The sequence below is a fragment of the Ictidomys tridecemlineatus genome, chromosome 1 (assembly GCF_052094955.1).
Source record: "Ictidomys tridecemlineatus isolate mIctTri1 chromosome 1, mIctTri1.hap1, whole genome shotgun sequence".
NCBI classification, from domain to species: Eukaryota; Metazoa; Chordata; class Mammalia; order Rodentia; family Sciuridae; genus Ictidomys; species Ictidomys tridecemlineatus.
The window spans coordinates 228,100,778-228,116,955 of record NC_135477.1 but is presented as its reverse complement, the minus strand read 5'-3'; the positions used below and the strand labels follow the sequence as shown (position 1 = coordinate 228,116,955).

The following is a 16,178-nucleotide window of genomic DNA, read 5'->3' as shown; positions in this document are numbered from 1 at the left end:
GATTTCACCCATTTTTACTTTTTTAATAATGTGGACACAGATTTAACATTGCAGATGTGGCTTGGATTATATTTCCATTGGACAGTGGTTTGGCTATGCTTTGGGCACCTCGCAGGCAAACGTTTATTCATTTAAGAGCTTCGCCTGCGCTCTTCCCTCGCCTTAAGAAGAGGCTCGGGTCACTTGGTGAATCAGTCCAGCGGGAGGGGCTGGGGTGCGGAGGTCCTAGAGGGCGTTTCCCGCTTTCGCCAACCTCATTCACCCAGCTCGTGGGCAAAGCGTGCGGGTGTCGAGGACCTCCGACTTCCGTTCGCCCGCCGGACCTTCCTCGAGGGTTCCCAGGACCGGGAGCAGCCCCGGACACCCACATCACCCTCTATTATAGCCATCGCCCGGACCGCGTCACACATCACCGCACAACCGCGGAGAAAGGTAACAGACGACACGGTACCTGACAATCAACACCCACCCCGCCCTCCGGCTGGCTGAGTGGATCCGGGAGCTGGTCAGCCACGAACTTCCCTCGCCTTCCGGGGCGTGGCCCCAGGCCAAGAGGCGGGATTTCCCTTCCAGGTGTGAATATCTTCCGGCGCGTACCGGAAGTTACCTCAGTGAGAAACAGGAAGTCGGAGCGCCGAGCCTGTCTTCCTAGATCTGCGTAAGGCTAATCGCTAGCGGACTGTGGGACCGGAACGCTAATCGTTAGATTCTTGGCTAGGTCGCCTCTTGTTTCTCGCCTGGCCATGGCGACATACACCTGCATCACCTGTCGGGTGGCGTTCCGCGACGCGGAGATGCAGCGGGCCCACTACAAAACGGACTGGCACCGCTACAACCTGCGGCGAAAAGTGGCCAACATGGCTCCGGTCACTGCCGAAGGCTTCCAGGAGCGAGTGCGGGCGCAGCGGGCCGTGGCAGAGGAGGAGAGCAAGGGCACGGCCACCTACTGCACTGTCTGCAGTAAGAAATTCGCCTCCTTCAACGCCTACGAAAATCACCTCAAGTCCCGGCGGCATGTGGAGCTGGAGAAGAAGGCGGTGCAGGCTGTGAATCGGAAAGTGGAAATGATGAACGAGAAGAACCTGGAGAAGGGGCTAGACGTGGACAGTGTGGACAAGGACGCCATGAACGCGGCCATCCAGCAGGCCATCAAGGCCCAGCCGTCCACGTCTCCCAAGAAGGTGTCCACAGAGGAGTTCCGGAGTGCGGTGGCCGTCGCTGCGGGTGGACGTGGAACTCACGACCGAGACCCGGCGGAGAAACCGCCCCGGCTCCAGTGGTTTGAACAGCAGGCGAAGAAACTGGCCAAGCAGCAGGGCGGAGAGAGTGAGGAGGAGGAAGAAGAGGAGGAGGACCTGGATGGAGAAGGTAATGGCCTTGTCTGGGGGCGGAGGACCAGAGGAAGTTGGCTTCCCTTGAGTTTCCAAGTTTATACTTAAGGGGTGTGTGGGTGTGGGTGTGGGTGTGTGAAAATGATCATTAGATTTCTGAAGTGCCTTTCCGTGTCCTCAGAAGGAATTTTCTCTGTTTGGTTCACTGCTGTACATCCAGGGCCTAAAACTTCACCTGGAAGAGGAATAGATGTTTAGTAAATATCTGTAGGATGAATTGGCGCGTTCTCTGTTTCGGATAAGTTTTTCACATACGCATAGAAAGACACATTATTGTCACACTGGCTGCTGTAAAATCGATGATTCTATTGGACTTAGATTTGTTGATTAGAACTGAACGAGGGGCTCCCAATCAACTAGCAAAACTGGTGTGGAGCTTGAGCTTCACGAACTATTTGGTCTCTCCTTCCCTCATGCCTAGACCTGTTGACATTGTTAATGTATGTCTTAGTGACTTAATTCATTTGTGTCTCCGTAGCAAATACCTGAGACTTGGATGGAAGTTTATAAACAGTGTCATTTATTTTCCCATAGTTTTGGAGGCTGGGAAGTGTAAAATCAAGGCATTGGCAGGGTCTTCCATAAAGGAAGTTTGCTCGTGATTTACTCAAATGATAGAAAAGGCCGAAGATAAGGATTGTGTCCTCCTATAGCAGGAGGAGGAAAAGGCCAAAAAAAAAAAAAAAAAGCTACTTTCTTCCTTCCCCACCTCTTAGTACTGTAACTGTGGTGATTCATTTTAAACATGAAAGAGCACATACATTCAAACGACAGCAGCAATTTGTAGCACAATACCACCACTACCACCACCACATACATGGCACTGTAGTACTACTGTGAAGTTCTAGGTGTTGTTATAGTACTGAATAAGAATATCAGCCAAATGAAACCACAGACATAGGAAAGAAGTGTGACACTAATTCAGGGATATTACCACATACTGGAAAGCAAGATTAACAAGTTTCTTACCCATACAAATTTGTCTGTGGTAAATAAATAGTTAAAATTGAGATCTTGAAAAAGGATTTTTTTTTTTCCAGGGGGATGCAGTTGCCATTCTGTCTCCCCAAACATAGGTATTCCATTTTGTGTGAATCATTGTGGTGTCTTTGATTGTGGTTACTACTCTTTAAAGTTAACTTTGTTTATCAAAACTCTGGCCTGAAGATTGGGAAGATATTGATTCTGATGAAGAATTGGAATGTGAGGATACTGAAGTGATGGACGACACGGAGGAGCAGGATGCAGATGAGGAAGAAGCTGGGCATAGCCCACCCCTAGGTGCCATCCCAGTTACGGACTGCTTATTTTGTCCCCATCATTCAAGTTCCCTCATGAAGAATGTGGCTCATATGACTAAAGTCCACAGCTTTTTTATTCCTGATATAGAGTATCTTTCAGACCTTAAGGGTCTGATAAAATATTTAGGTAAGTATAATAGTTTTCCTTTTAATGAGGAAATACCATGTTATTGGGGTGGGCAGTTCTCAAGGGAACATCAGTTTTATGTTTCTCATCAATCTTTGATTTAATTATTTAGTGAAAATTAGAAATGAATGCATTATTTTTGTTTTGTTTTGTTTTTGTATTTGAGTTGTGGAAATAAATGTTGAGATTTAGTCTGGCTGCAAAAAACTGCTTTCATATTTTTTTTTCCTCAAATTATTTAACCAGGAGAGAAAGTTGGTGTTGGGAAGATTTGCTTGTGGTGCAATGAGAAAGGGAAATCCTTCTACTCCACAGAAGCTGTACAGGCACATATGAACGACAAAAGCCACTGTAAGCTTTTCACAGATGGTGATGCTGCTTTGGAATTTGCAGACTTCTATGATTTTAGGTAAGTCTAGGGGTTCATAATGTGAAGTGAATTGAGGTGGTATTCAACAATATATTCTTCCCCCACCCCCGGCACCAGGGATGGAACCCAGTGGTGCCTAACCTCTCAGCCCTCTTTCTATTTTATTTAGAAACAGGGGCTCTTTAAGTTGCTTAGGGCCTTGCTAAATTGCTGAGGCTGGCTTTGACTTTGTGATTCTCCTACCTCAGCTTCCTGAGCTGCTGGGATGAAGCTCCGCTCAATATTTTCATTATATATATGTATATTCATAATAACTCTTGTAGCACCTCTGTATAGGTTAAGAAACTCGGTTTAGCACATATAGGAAAGAGAAGATTAAGATTTCAGGCACAAACTGTAGTTTGTCTCACTTGTTTTTGTTCTTTGTAGTTAAATGGTCAGGAGTTTAGTTTTGCCAATTACCTTGTGAACAGAGTTGAAGAAATTAGGTTTCATTCCTTGAGGGACCTTGAATCAAGCTGTCTCCTAAAGGAGTTGAGATGGTTGCTAAACTAGAATGATCATAATACTAGATCATGGTATTTGGTGGTGAGATTATCCCATTGATGGTTTAACCCTAACTGAAATCTCAAGTAGTTCTTACATCATGCAACAAATGGATGTTAGGTGCTCATGAAAAACTAAGATTTTATTGTCAGAATTCCTCCAATGTAGTAAAGGAGAGAAGCAGGCGTATATAATCATCATACCAACCATTCATAGCTGAAGTGATACAGGAGCTCAGAAAAGTCGTCTTCTGTTAAACTTTATGTTTTCTCCCTGATTTGTCCTTTTGCAATTGAGGACTTTGTAGTTGTGGGCATAAATAGGGGGTTAGAGGTGGTGGCAGACAAGAAGACAGAATATCTGCTAAAAGTGGAGAGCATCCTCTTACAGACAAGAGACAGTATTTCTCCCTCTCACTTTTCCTGTCAGCAGTGTTTATTACCTTTTGACTTAGGTTGTTCTAATCAAAGTGCTCAAAGCCAATGATAGAGTCAAGAGGCTGTAGCTAGCAGCTGGCTTGGAATGCTGAGTGTTGGTTTTCTAGCCATCTATGCCTTCTTATATATTCAGGATCCTACCTAGTCTCATAGATTTTAGTACCTCTTGTAGGCTCATGTCACCCCAATTTTTCTCTCTACTAGAGCATTCACTTCAGCTCCAGGTTTATGTATCCAGCCCTCCTTGATGTTTCCACTTTATTCAAAATCAAACTCCTGCTGTGCTCGCTAACTTGATCTTCCTTAAGTAAATGACAGCTCTGTCCTTTTAGTTACTTAAGCCAAAAAGTTTGCCATCATCTTTTCTGTTTTATTTCATGCTTTCATTAACTCCTTTACCATTCCTGCCCCACACACCTTCAGAATCTAACTACTTCTTACTTCCTACACTGCTGCAACCTGGATCCACATCCCCCTTAGGTTTCACTGAATTTGCTGCAGTATTTCCCTGCCTGCTTGTCTCCTAACATTCATTTTTACCATCCCTTACATTCTATTCTCAGAGCTAGCCACAGGGATTCTCTTAAAGTATAAGTCAAATCAAATTCTCCTCAAAATCTTCCAAGGGCTTCCTGTCTTACTCAAAGCAAAAGCTAAAGTTTAATGATCTACACAATCTTTTGTGGTTTGGCTGTCCTTATCACTTTGGTGTTTTCTGTTTCTTGCTTGTTCCATTCCTAGCTATTCTTCTTCTTCTTTTTTTTTTTTTCCAGTTATTGATGGACACAATACTTTTGTTTTGTTGATTTATTTTTATGTGATGCTGAGGCTTGAACCCACTTCCTCACACATTCTAGGTGAGTGCTTTACCACTGAGCCACAACCCAGCCCGATTCCTAGCTATTCTAAAAACAAAAATTATGTTTCTCAGTTCCTTTGTACTTCCTGTTGTCTTTGCCTATAACCTTTGCTGAAATATTCATATGACTTGTTCATTCACTTCTGCAGGGTTTGGCATAAATTCCACCTTTTCAGGGTGGCCTTCTATGACCGCCTTTGATAAAATCACAACACCTACCTGATATTTTTTAATCTTCTTTATTTTTCTTAATAGTTTTGCTGCAATGTTGCATATTATTTATTGTTTCTCTCCTTCTAGAATCTAAGCTTCAAAAAAGTAAAGGCTTTTGTTGTTGTGTTGCTTACTGGTTGTTGTTGTTGTGTGGACTATTTGTATTAACATTAATAACTGATTTAAATGGTTCAAGAAGTGAATTTTCTTTAATTCAAATAATGCTTTTTTGAATCTGTACAGAGTTTATTGTGTGAATTCCTAAAAATGAGAAATGATGTGAGCCTTTATAAAAATGAATATTAAGTGGCTTATTTACATAAAAAAACCCAAAAGTTGATTGTGCTCAGTAAAGAAAATTTGGTAAATAGAAAGCCTTACATGCAAAGCCAGCACTGAGTACTTACTGCCTGCCTGACACTGTTTAATAAGCTCTTTGTGGATTCACTCAGATAAAAAATGACCAGTTGCCTATAATTCTTCCTTCCTCTAAATATAACCAATGTTAACTTATTTTGGACTTGAAATTTTTTATTGAAGAATAAACTTATAGAAGGTGCATTAATGTGTGAACAGATGAGATCATAATTCACTTTGGTGAAATTGTATATAGTGAGCATCCAGATCAAGAAACAGAACACTAATGATCTCTGTCATTTCCCTTGTGTGTATTTTCAGGAAGTGTCCCTCCAGTCTTGAAGAATAACCACTGTTCTGACATAGAACTGAGTAGTTGATTTTGCTTGTTTTTGTACTTACATAAATGAAAGAATATACTCTTTTGGGTCGCCTTCTTCCTTACATCTTCCTTTACACCCATACTAACTTATACAGTTGTAGATTATTGGTTCTAATTGTTGTAGAGTATTCTGTTGAATGCATCATGGTACCTCACCTACTGCTGGTGCACATTCGAGTGGTTTCTAGTTTGGAGCCATCATCAGTAATGCCCCTGCATAATTCTGGTATATGTCTTTTGGCAAAAGTATACGTATTATATGTTGATATATATTTAGGAGTCTGGCCAGAGGATATACGTATGTTTAATTTTAGAAGATGATGTCAAATTGTCTTCCAAAGTGGTTATCTGTACTTCCACTTTTGGTGAGGGAGAATTTTTTATTTTAGCCCCTTGGCAATTATGTAGTCATTTTAATTCTTCCTTATTATGAAACATGTAATTGAGAATGTTTTTATTTATTTATTTGTTGGCTGTTTGGAGATCTTTTTGTGAAGTCTCTGATTAAATTCAATCTTTTGTTCATTTTTTTATTGGGCTGTCTATTAATATTTTAATGTGAGTTTTCCATGTACATGTGTAAATATGAATTTATGATAATTTTTAGGAATGTAGAGATTCTTCCAGAATTGTACTGTCAATACAGTAATTACTAAGTGTTCCCTTGCGGCTATTTAAATCAGTTAAAATTATAAATTAGGGTTGGGGTTATAGCTCAGTGGTAGAGCGCTTGCCTCACACCTGTGGAGTGCTGGGTTCTATCCTCAGCACCACATAAAAATAAATAAAAGATATTGTGTCTATAAAGAATATAAATTAAAAATTTTAAAAATCTTCAGTCACAGTACCCCATTTTAAATTTCAGTGCTTTGAAACCCACACGTCTAGAGCTACTGCGTAGGACGCACACATATAGAACATTTCTGACATTACAGTTCTGTTGGATAGCACAGTTCTAGAATTTGTTTTTACAGTGGTTAAATTGACTAGAGCTCCATATCCAGTCTGTATTTTCCTCTTCCTTTGCACTTACTTGGTAACCTTCTGGAGGAGAAACAAATAAGAGGAAAAATTCTCCTGTTAGGACATTTGCTCACTTCTACTGAAAAATGCTAACAAGTTGTTTTCCCCTAAAACCTTTCAGCTGGCAGTTCATGCAGCTGTTTTTTAAATAGCTAGCAGGTTGACCACATTTGCAAATACCATTTTTATTTTTAATTGAGGTAATCTGTTTATTAACACCTGTTCGCTGTTAATAGGAGCAGCTACCCAGATCACATGGAAGGGGAGGACCCCAATGAGGCTGAGGAGTTACCCTCAGAAAAGAACTTGGAATATGACGATGAAACTATGGAGCTGATTCTGCCTTCTGGTAAGTGTTTGTCAAAAATAAGTGACTTGCTGCCAGTGGATTGTGAAAGAGGCATAGAAAATAGAACATAAATTCAAGTGTATGTTTGCATTCTCATGTACATATGAATTTAGAAGGTTGCTGCCTAGCTCTAAGTTGGCTCTTTTGTTTTAACTGGGCCAGTGTTTTTGCTCATTTCTTTTATGGCTCAGAACATTTTGATTAGGCATTTCTTTTTTCTTTTGGGTTTTAAAAAATATGTGGACACTTTTTATTCTATTCATCTTTTGTTGTTATTGCTAATATTGCTTTTACTCTAATTCTTTGAACTGATTACTGTGTCTTTATGTTACTCAGACTGCCAAATGGTAGTCTTGGCAAGTATGGGTCTGACTGATATTCCCTGAGTTGCCTTTCTGTATTCTGGTTGTAGGGCAGGCTTGAAATTTCAGTTCTGCCTTCTCTGGGAAATAGGATTCGGGGTGGAAATTCATCCTAGATATGAGAAGATGAAGAGTAACTACAAATATGAGAGGTGTCAACTGTTGTTTATTGTGTGGAAAGAAGGAAGTGTTGTGGGGAAGCTACAGAGGGCATACACAGTGAGAGGTAAAAGGAAAGGAAATAGTAGAAATGATAAGATCCTCATAATTCCTGATATTTACTGTGCAGTTATTAGTATGTTCAGGCTTTACAATAAGTCTTCAAGGAACTTAGAGAGGTTGAGTAATTTACCCCAAACCACACACCTAGTTAGTGAAGCCTATTTCTGACTTTCCTATATTAACTGTGGCAAATGTAGTAATGGTGGGGTGGGAGCAACACATGCCAGTGGAGGTGTCTGATAAAGAAGCAACCCTGTAGTATTGCTTTCCATATGCAAAATTTCTGTGTTGGTACAGACAGCCATCTTAATTCAGAACCATAACCTTTGAAGGCTAAGGGCAACTTTAGGATGTGACAGTAGAAAGAAAGGGCAGGCAGAATGTGTCTTGAAGATACAATTCTTCCTATAGTGATACGGAAGTTAATTGCAATATATTATGTCTTTACCAATACAGAATATAAGAAATATAGTCAGTTCTCTATATCAGTGGTTTTTGCATCTGCAGTCAACCAAGTAAAAATATCTGAGGAGAAAATTTTGTCTGTAGTGAACATGTGTAGGCTTTTTTCTTGTCATTATTCCTTAAACAACATGGCATAACAATTATTTATGTAGCATTTACCCTCTTGGGTATTAAAATTAATCTAGAGATGATTTAAAGTATTGGCTGTATGGAATTACTGTACCATTTTATATAAGGGACCTGAATCCCTGGAGTCTGGTATTTGAAGGTAGGATTCTGGAATCAGTCCCTCCCAGATACCAAGGATTGACTATGTTTAATAATTTATTTTTTGTGACTCTTTGGCTTTGTGTCTTTTTAGCTTCCACTTAACTGTAGGATATGATAACGGCAGACCTTAAATAAGTTGAGAAAGACATCCTTATAAAGCAGTATCTGACATGTTGTAGAATCACTATACTGTTCACTTCATTTTTCATCTACTTTAGCACACTATATTGCAAAAAATATACATCACAGTGAGCATGTCATATATAAGAAATGTAGCATATTTGAAAGAAGTTTTCATCTGGACTTTAAATTTTTGAAACTTGAAAAAAATAGAAACTCCTCAGCTATATAGAAAACACGTTGTCCTAGGGTGATTGAGTTTTCTTAGATTAGCCAAAGCCAAAAATGGCTATCATTTTAGGATACTCTTTTTTCCCTCACATTCAGGTGATTTGGCAACTCCTAAATATCTTTTGAATACTTTTTTCTTTATTTTTTTCTTTTTATCTCTTTGTGACACTATTATAACTTCCTGTCTAGCCTTCTGTAATCTGTTTTCCACATGCATACCAGAACATTCTTTCCAAAACTTCAGTATACTTTACCTTCTGGAATTCCTCTGGTGGAGCCTTTGCCTGAGTTTCTCTAGCTTCTGGTCCTTCAGGTGTCTTGTGCTCTTCCTCTATATGCCCACTTACAGTTTGTTTGCTCCTCTGAATCTTTGCATGGTGGTGCCTCTATTGTATTCCCACTCCTCCTCTAAGACTCATCTTCTTTAGGTTCGCCCTGCTCCCCAGAAAGCCTTCCCCAACCCCTCTACTGTCACTTTATTGAGTGAAAGAAATCTCCTCTGTTCCCAAGATGCTTGTATATCTGTGATAACATTGACTTTACTCCTTTGTAATTATTGGTTTGCTTGCCTGTCTTCCCAGGTTACTTTTTAAAAATGTATATGTGTGTATTTTTTTAAACGGACAGAGACTAATTGTACATGTTTATAGAAGACAGTGAGACATTTTACATGTATACAATGTGTAAAGGGGATAATTGGCATATCTGTTACCTCAGACAAAATACCATTTCTTTGTGCTGGGAGTATTCAAAATCCTATTGGCTATTTTGAAATACTCAATTGTTGTCAACCATAGTTACCCTGCTGTGCTATAGAACCTTGGAAGTTATTTTCTCTAACCCTCAATCACTTTGGAGAACAGATTATTTTCTTTCATCTTTTCATCTCAGTACAGGGTCTCAGACACATAAAAGAGAGATAAATATTTGTTGACTGAAAGGGTAGAGGTGATATTTTTAAAAGTAAAGCAAGGTTGATTCCCTGGAGCCTATGACAATAAAGGAAAAGGCAAGCAGAGGGAGTTTACTGGGGCATAGAATCTTATTTGTCTTCATTACTCCCTAAGTCCTTGGAGAAGATTGCTTTGCCTGTGTGTAATATAGTCGAAGAAGAAAATGACCTGAGATTAGCTGGAAGGTCCATTTTCTCTTGGTTTTAAAGCCTTTTTTCCTTAGTCACAGATATGGGCCCAGTAGTTGATTCATATTAAAGTACTGGATAATAGTCTCAGTAATTGGGTGACAGAAGTCTCCTCTATTCCCAGGATGCTTGTATATCTGTGATAACATTGACTTTATTTCTTTGTAATTATTGGCTTGCTTGGAATCTCAGATTGCTCTTTGATGTAGTCCGAGAAGCAGTGAGGTAACTGGTTTGGTAGTCTAGTATTGCAAAATACTGTACTTTTAGGCAAACTAGCTCAGGAAAGACCTAGCCAACTACCAGAAACTGTCTACTCCAAGTAGTCTTAACTAGACTGTGCCCTTTTTTTGGTGTGTGGGAGTATGTGTTTTTCTTGAGAAAGATTGTAGTTTTGTGACCTGGAGAAGATTCAGGGCCATTAATAAGAATATGCAAATACAAATCACTACTCATCACAAATAATGGTTTTGTCTAAATGGCAACAAATCAAAAAACATTGTATTCTCAAATTTTCTCTATCTGGACTGACATAGTGCTTTTAATGTTGCCTGTACTTTATCATCTCAGATTTTAAAAGCCAGTCATGCTTTTGTCAGTCATGTTTGTAGTGATACCTGACGGTCCATTGGTTTGTTCTTGTGCCTCAATATTGGTTTAAAAGGGAGGGGTTTAAATGGCTCAAGAAAATAGGAACACTCTAAAAAAAAATTGTAAAAATGTAGCAGCATCATTGTTTAATTACCTATTTATCTCTTTGAAGAACATAACCTTTCAGAAACTTCTTCAGATATGCTCATCTATATGACTGGGTTAGCATGGATGTTAGTTAGCTTAAAGCTAATTTGGAAATTATTTTAAATCTAGTTACTCAGATTGTTCTCAGTAAAATGCAAGCTGATGATCCCAGAGCCAGTGACAAAATTATCCAGTAGAGGGCACTATTAGCATGTCTTTTGCAGATTGTGGTCTGGCAGGGTTCCTTGAATTTCTTTGTTTGCTCCTCAGTTCACTTAGAGGAAGCTGGAGTGAAAGACACATTCCTCTAGCTGCTGACTAGCTACATGAAACTGTTGTTGAATCCATAAGAAATACATAATTAGTCATCTTATTAATCATCAAAACTAGAGATGGGGATGTTTTCTTTTACAGTATCTGTTGTTGTCAATTGCATGGCTATTTGTTAAGAAGGATTGGATTTTTGTATTATACATGAAATTTAGATGGACAGTTGTATGCCTCACCATAAATCAGACAAAACCTATCTGTTGTTAATTGGACAGTCACACGGTCCTTAAGGATACTTTTCCATGATGAAGGCTTTCACGTTGAGCTGTTCTTAGCATAGTATACTTGGTACTAATGTCCTGTGCTCATTGCCACCAACACATCAGGAATAACTCTAAACACTGTGTTTTTACTTCTCTCCTGCCAACTATTGGAAACTGTAGAATGTATTTCCAAATGGTGTATAAATATATAAACCAGCATTGTCATATAATGGTTTAGGAATAATCATCATGCAAACCTGGAACTACAGCACCCTGACCTAATATTGCAAATAGAAAATTACAGTGAATGATTCTGGGATTTTTCAGTTAGGCTTCCACTTTAGCTTGAATCTCTCCATCAGATGCATCTCACTTATTTCTTGTTATTTTGGAGGTTTGTTAACTCTTGTGCTGCCTGAACAGTCAGGTTCAAGGAAAATAGTTTCATTCCTATTGGCAAAGACTAGGTCTTTGAGATGGAAGGTTCTTTTTGTCATCTCTTTGAGTATGATCATAAAACCAAAAACAAGTAAGTACTTTTCCATGTCTGTGTTGCAAGGCAGTCATTTTCCAGTGTCTTGCCAGGTATAGGGATTTAAAATAACCTGACAACATTTTTTTTAATGTGAATTAAAGGTCTAGATCCCAAAAACAAATATAAGCTTGTACACATACAAGCTTTTACATTTAGTATCCCATTCATGGTCTTTCTAATCAAAAGATTCTGAAAGAAATAGTTTTATATACACAAATATAAAACTTTTTTAGAAACTATACACAAATCTCTACTTTAGCTTTATTTATTTGTTTGTTTATTTATTTATTTATTTATTTATTTGGTGGTTGGTTGGATTTGGTCCTCTGGTGACTCCTTGATTATTACATCAGCTATAACATCCTCTTAATAGGAATCTTGGATTATTCCTCTGGTAAATATCTTCAGGTTTTTATTAGACTAGGTACAGAAATTCCAAAGCTTTTGGTGGTCAATAAATTTGTTCCATTTTCTTTTTTAAAATCTTTTTAGTTGTAGTTGGACACAATACCTTTGTTTTATTTATTTATTTTTATGTGGTGCTGAGGATTGAACCCAGTGCCTTGTATCTGCTAGGCAAGCGATCTACCTCTGAGCCACAACCCCAGCCCCTGGAACAGTTCTTGTTTGAAATATAGTATTTTCCCTCCACACTGTGTTATAATTGCTGAGGGGCTTATATATACAATTTTATATTGTAATGACATCAAAATTTGTTGAAAGTTAGAAATTAGTTTCTGAAAGCTTGATTGACCCACAGAATTTTATCAGTTTTTTCTAAGTAAATAAAAATTCTCTGTAGAGAGAATTCAACTTAATCATCTTTTAAAATTCTAGTTCACTAATTGATTCACCAAATGTTTTTTATCATTTAGGAAGTAATAGGATTTTAAGCACTGGTACTATTCATAGTTGAGTCTAATAATACTTGTTGCCAGGTGCTATCCTGTGTGTTTAAAAGTTTAGGAAGTATTTCTGATATCTACCCACTAGATGCCAGTAGCATGCCTCTAGTTGTAACAACCCAAGATGTTTCCAATCAGAGCCAAATGTTCCCTGTGGGATAAAATTACCTCTGTTGGAGAATGCAATGGAGAATTTAGGAAAAGATGGATTTCTATTGTGGACCCTGACTGGGGTTTTTAGGCCTAACTATCAGGATTGTTCTCTGTTTAAAGACTAAAAATTCCTTATTTTCTAGGGCTCTTTTATCTGTTTTAGTAGGAATTGCTATGGGGAGTTCTTGGGAGGCATATTGTAAGTACAAGATTCTGAAATTTTGCTGAAAAGTGATTTACCATTCTCTCTGTTTTGTACCAGGGATTGAACTCAGGGGCACTCAACTCAGAGCCACATCCTCAGCCCTATTTTGTATTTTATTTAAAAACAGTGTCTTACTGAGTTGCTTGTCACCTTGCTTTTGCTGAGGGTGGTAGCTTTGAACTCGGAATCCTCTTGTCTCAGCCTCCAGAGCTGCTGGGATTACAGGCATGTGCCACTGTGCCCAGCCCATTCTGTCTTTGTTTCCTCTGCTTTGTCTTTATTTAGTAGCTAGAACACTGTTTCTTCTAACATATCCATTTTTTATCTAGATCTTAAGGATTGATTTGGGAAAGCCCTTGCTTTATAATTCTACCTTGAAAAAACTATCCAACTCAGTGTTTAAATTTTGCTCTTTGTTGGGTATGGTGGTGCATGCTATAATCCCAGTAACTCAGAAGGCTGAAGCAGGAGGGTCACAAGTTCAAAGCCAGCCCTGAGCATCTTGGTGAGTCCCTGACTCATAATTTTAAAAATAACTGAGGATAAGTGGTTAAGTGCCACTGGGTTCTATCCCTATTTTAAAAAAAGAGAGAGAGAGAAAGAGAGATGCAACCATTCTGGAAAGCAGTATGGAGATTCCTCAGAAAACTTGGAATGAAATCACCATTTGACCCAATTATCCTACTCCTTGGCATATACCCAAAGGACTTAAAATCAGCATACTGTAGTAACACAGCCATGTCAATGTTTATAGCAGCTCAATTCACAGTAGCTAAACTATAGAACCAATGTAGATGATCTTCAAAAGATGAATAGACAAAGAAAATGTGATACGTATACACTATGGAATATTACTCAGCCATAAAGAAGAATGAAATCATGGCATTTGCAGGCAAATGGCAGGAACTGAAGACTGTCATGCTAAGTGAAATAACCCAATCCCAGTGTTCTCTCTGATATTCGAATGCTGATTCACAATAGGTGTGGAAGGATGGTGTTTTACTGGAATGGACTTGGGGAAGGGAGTGGGCATGGGAATGGGAAAGATAGTAGAATGGATTGGACATAATTTTCCTATGTTCATATATGAGTATACAACCAGTGTAACTCCACATCATGTATAACCACAAAAATGGGAAGTTATACTCCATGTATGTATCATGTCAAAATACATTCTACCATTATGTATAATTAAAAAGAACAAATTTTAAAAATTTTTAAAGTATAACCATAAGTAAAAAATAAAAAAATATCATTCTTTTGAAAAACAGGTGCCAGAGTTGGTCATCGCTCCTTGATGAGATACTACAAACAGCGATTTGGCTTGCCAAGAGCTGTGGCAGTTGCTAAAAATCAGAAGGCTGTGGGCAGGGTACTCCAACAGTACCGAGCCCTAGGGTGGACTGGCAGCACAGGTACATCTGTTTACAGTTATTGACCAGCCCAAGAACCTGGGTGATATCATTTCTATTTATATTGTCATTACAAGCCTGATTTCTTAGTTGTAGGGTTTTCATTATCACTTAGTTATAGTGAAGCCCAAGGCTCCACGACTTAAAAACTTCATATTCCTGGTATAATAACTCTATATACACCATTAACTTTTTCAACAGACAATACTTAGAAAAAGAATTACTTAGTAATCATCCCAGGCTGAAATTATCCTGGAGACTACACAGAAGAATTGAGTAATATCTTGGTGGTTATAAATAGTTTAGGCTGTGGAGTTGACCATGATTTATATGATGTACTTACAAGTTCTTATGTGATGGATATGAGTAATTTAATTACGCTTCTTTTTCCTTGTTTATACACTGAGGATGTTAAGGGAAGGGCCTACCTTTTTGAGTTGTGAGGATTGACCCTCATAATGCATGTGTGATACAGGGTGTGCAAATAGTAAGGTTGGCTCTCAGTCCTCTTCTTATGATCTTTCCATAGAAAACTTAGAATATTCAGATAGTACAGCTGGCCACTGAAGTTATTAAGCTTTGAAACTTCATCAGTATGATGCTATTTAAATCTACTCTGATGTGTGGACTGCATAAAGCTGCTTATCTGTACATCTTCAGGGAAAACAGTCCAGCCAGAGGCACATGGAGAGAGCAGGGGGAGAACTGCCTCCTGATGACTTAGCGCTGGTGCCTAAGATCCATTTTAAACCCTGTGTTTATATGCACCTGTTACCTTCATCATGGCTGCTTGTGAGCCATGAGGCCACTTGAAAATAGCAAAAACTAACTTTTCACTCCTGTCAAGAATTATTGTCTGACTCAATTTATAGTTCCCACCCTGTCCTCTTAGATCAGTGGAGCCTGTATTTCAAGATTATAAAAATTAAAGAAGCTAATACAGAGAAATGTATATTTACAAAAGTTCTGATCTATGGCTGGGATACACATTTACCCTCTAGGCTCATTGGTGGGAAACCTCAAGATAGCATCTCTTCTTTAAGTATAAAAGAGCCCATTCTTCCCAAATTAACTTTGGCATTCTGTACAAAGATTGGGCTTTCACTGACCATAAATAATTGAGCTTCCACTCGTTTTTAAATTTCTTTCCAATCACAGGAGCAGCTCTTATGCGAGAGCGGGACATGCAGTATGTCCAAAGGATGAAATCAAAATGGATGCTGAAGACAGGAATGAAGAACAATGCCACCAAGCAAATGCACTTTAGGGCCCAAGTGAGATTCTGAGAGTCTGCTGGATTGAGTGATTGTCTCCTGCTCGAGTTTCTTCCTTGCCGGAGGACCAATGGAATCTGGCTTGTGGGATACACCCTTTTGCTGCTACTTCACTTGTTCTGACCTAATAATAAAATCATACTCATGTTGATTTTCAGGTGGCATTTGTGAACAGTGTTTTCAGCTTAAGTTTACATGGTGTGTGTCTGCTGCAGTCTGATACCTGCACTGCTGTGTGGCAGTCACATTATTGCCTC

The 16,178-nt window shown here is 38.9% G+C and overlaps 1 protein-coding gene and 1 long non-coding RNA gene across 6 annotated transcripts in view; one reads left to right on the top strand and one right to left on the bottom strand.

The window, feature by feature from the left end:
• The window catches only part of LOC120885758 (uncharacterized), a 75,051-nt gene that overhangs the window by 51,498 nt on the left and 7,375 nt on the right, over window positions 1-16,178 (bottom strand). For all 4 annotated transcript variants that reach the window (XR_013423864.1, XR_013423857.1, XR_013423861.1 and 1 more), the window contains exon 2: window positions 452-1,566. This is a non-coding gene — a long non-coding RNA (uncharacterized LOC120885758). The remainder of the gene's footprint in view (window positions 1-451; window positions 1,567-16,178) is intronic.
• Znf622 (zinc finger protein 622) lies at window positions 744-16,072 on the top strand. Of its 2 annotated transcripts, XM_005319667.5 has the most exons (6): window positions 744-1,368; window positions 2,559-2,819; window positions 3,066-3,228; window positions 7,243-7,355; window positions 14,507-14,650; window positions 15,806-16,072. In XM_005319667.5, the coding sequence occupies exons 1-6, from the start codon at window positions 744-746 to the stop codon at window positions 15,931-15,933; spliced, it is 1,434 nt and encodes a 477-aa protein (XP_005319724.1). In that variant the 3' UTR covers window positions 15,934-16,072. The 2 variants fall into 2 exon arrangements, with proteins under 2 accessions (XP_005319724.1, XP_077872891.1); XM_078016765.1 differs by lacking the exon at window positions 2,559-2,819.

Bases quoted from the DNA above. Each gene is read 5' to 3' on its own strand.
- Znf622 (XM_005319667.5), top strand. From the start codon at position 744: ATGGCGACATACACCTGCATCACCTGTCGGGTGGCGTTCCGCGACGCG. The intron at 3,229-7,242 runs GTAAGTCTAGGG...CGCTGTTAATAG, and splicing joins GCAGACTTCTATGATTTTAG to GAGCAGCTACCCAGATCACA. The intron at 7,356-14,506 runs GTAAGTGTTTGT...TTTGAAAAACAG, and splicing joins GGAGCTGATTCTGCCTTCTG to GTGCCAGAGTTGGTCATCGC.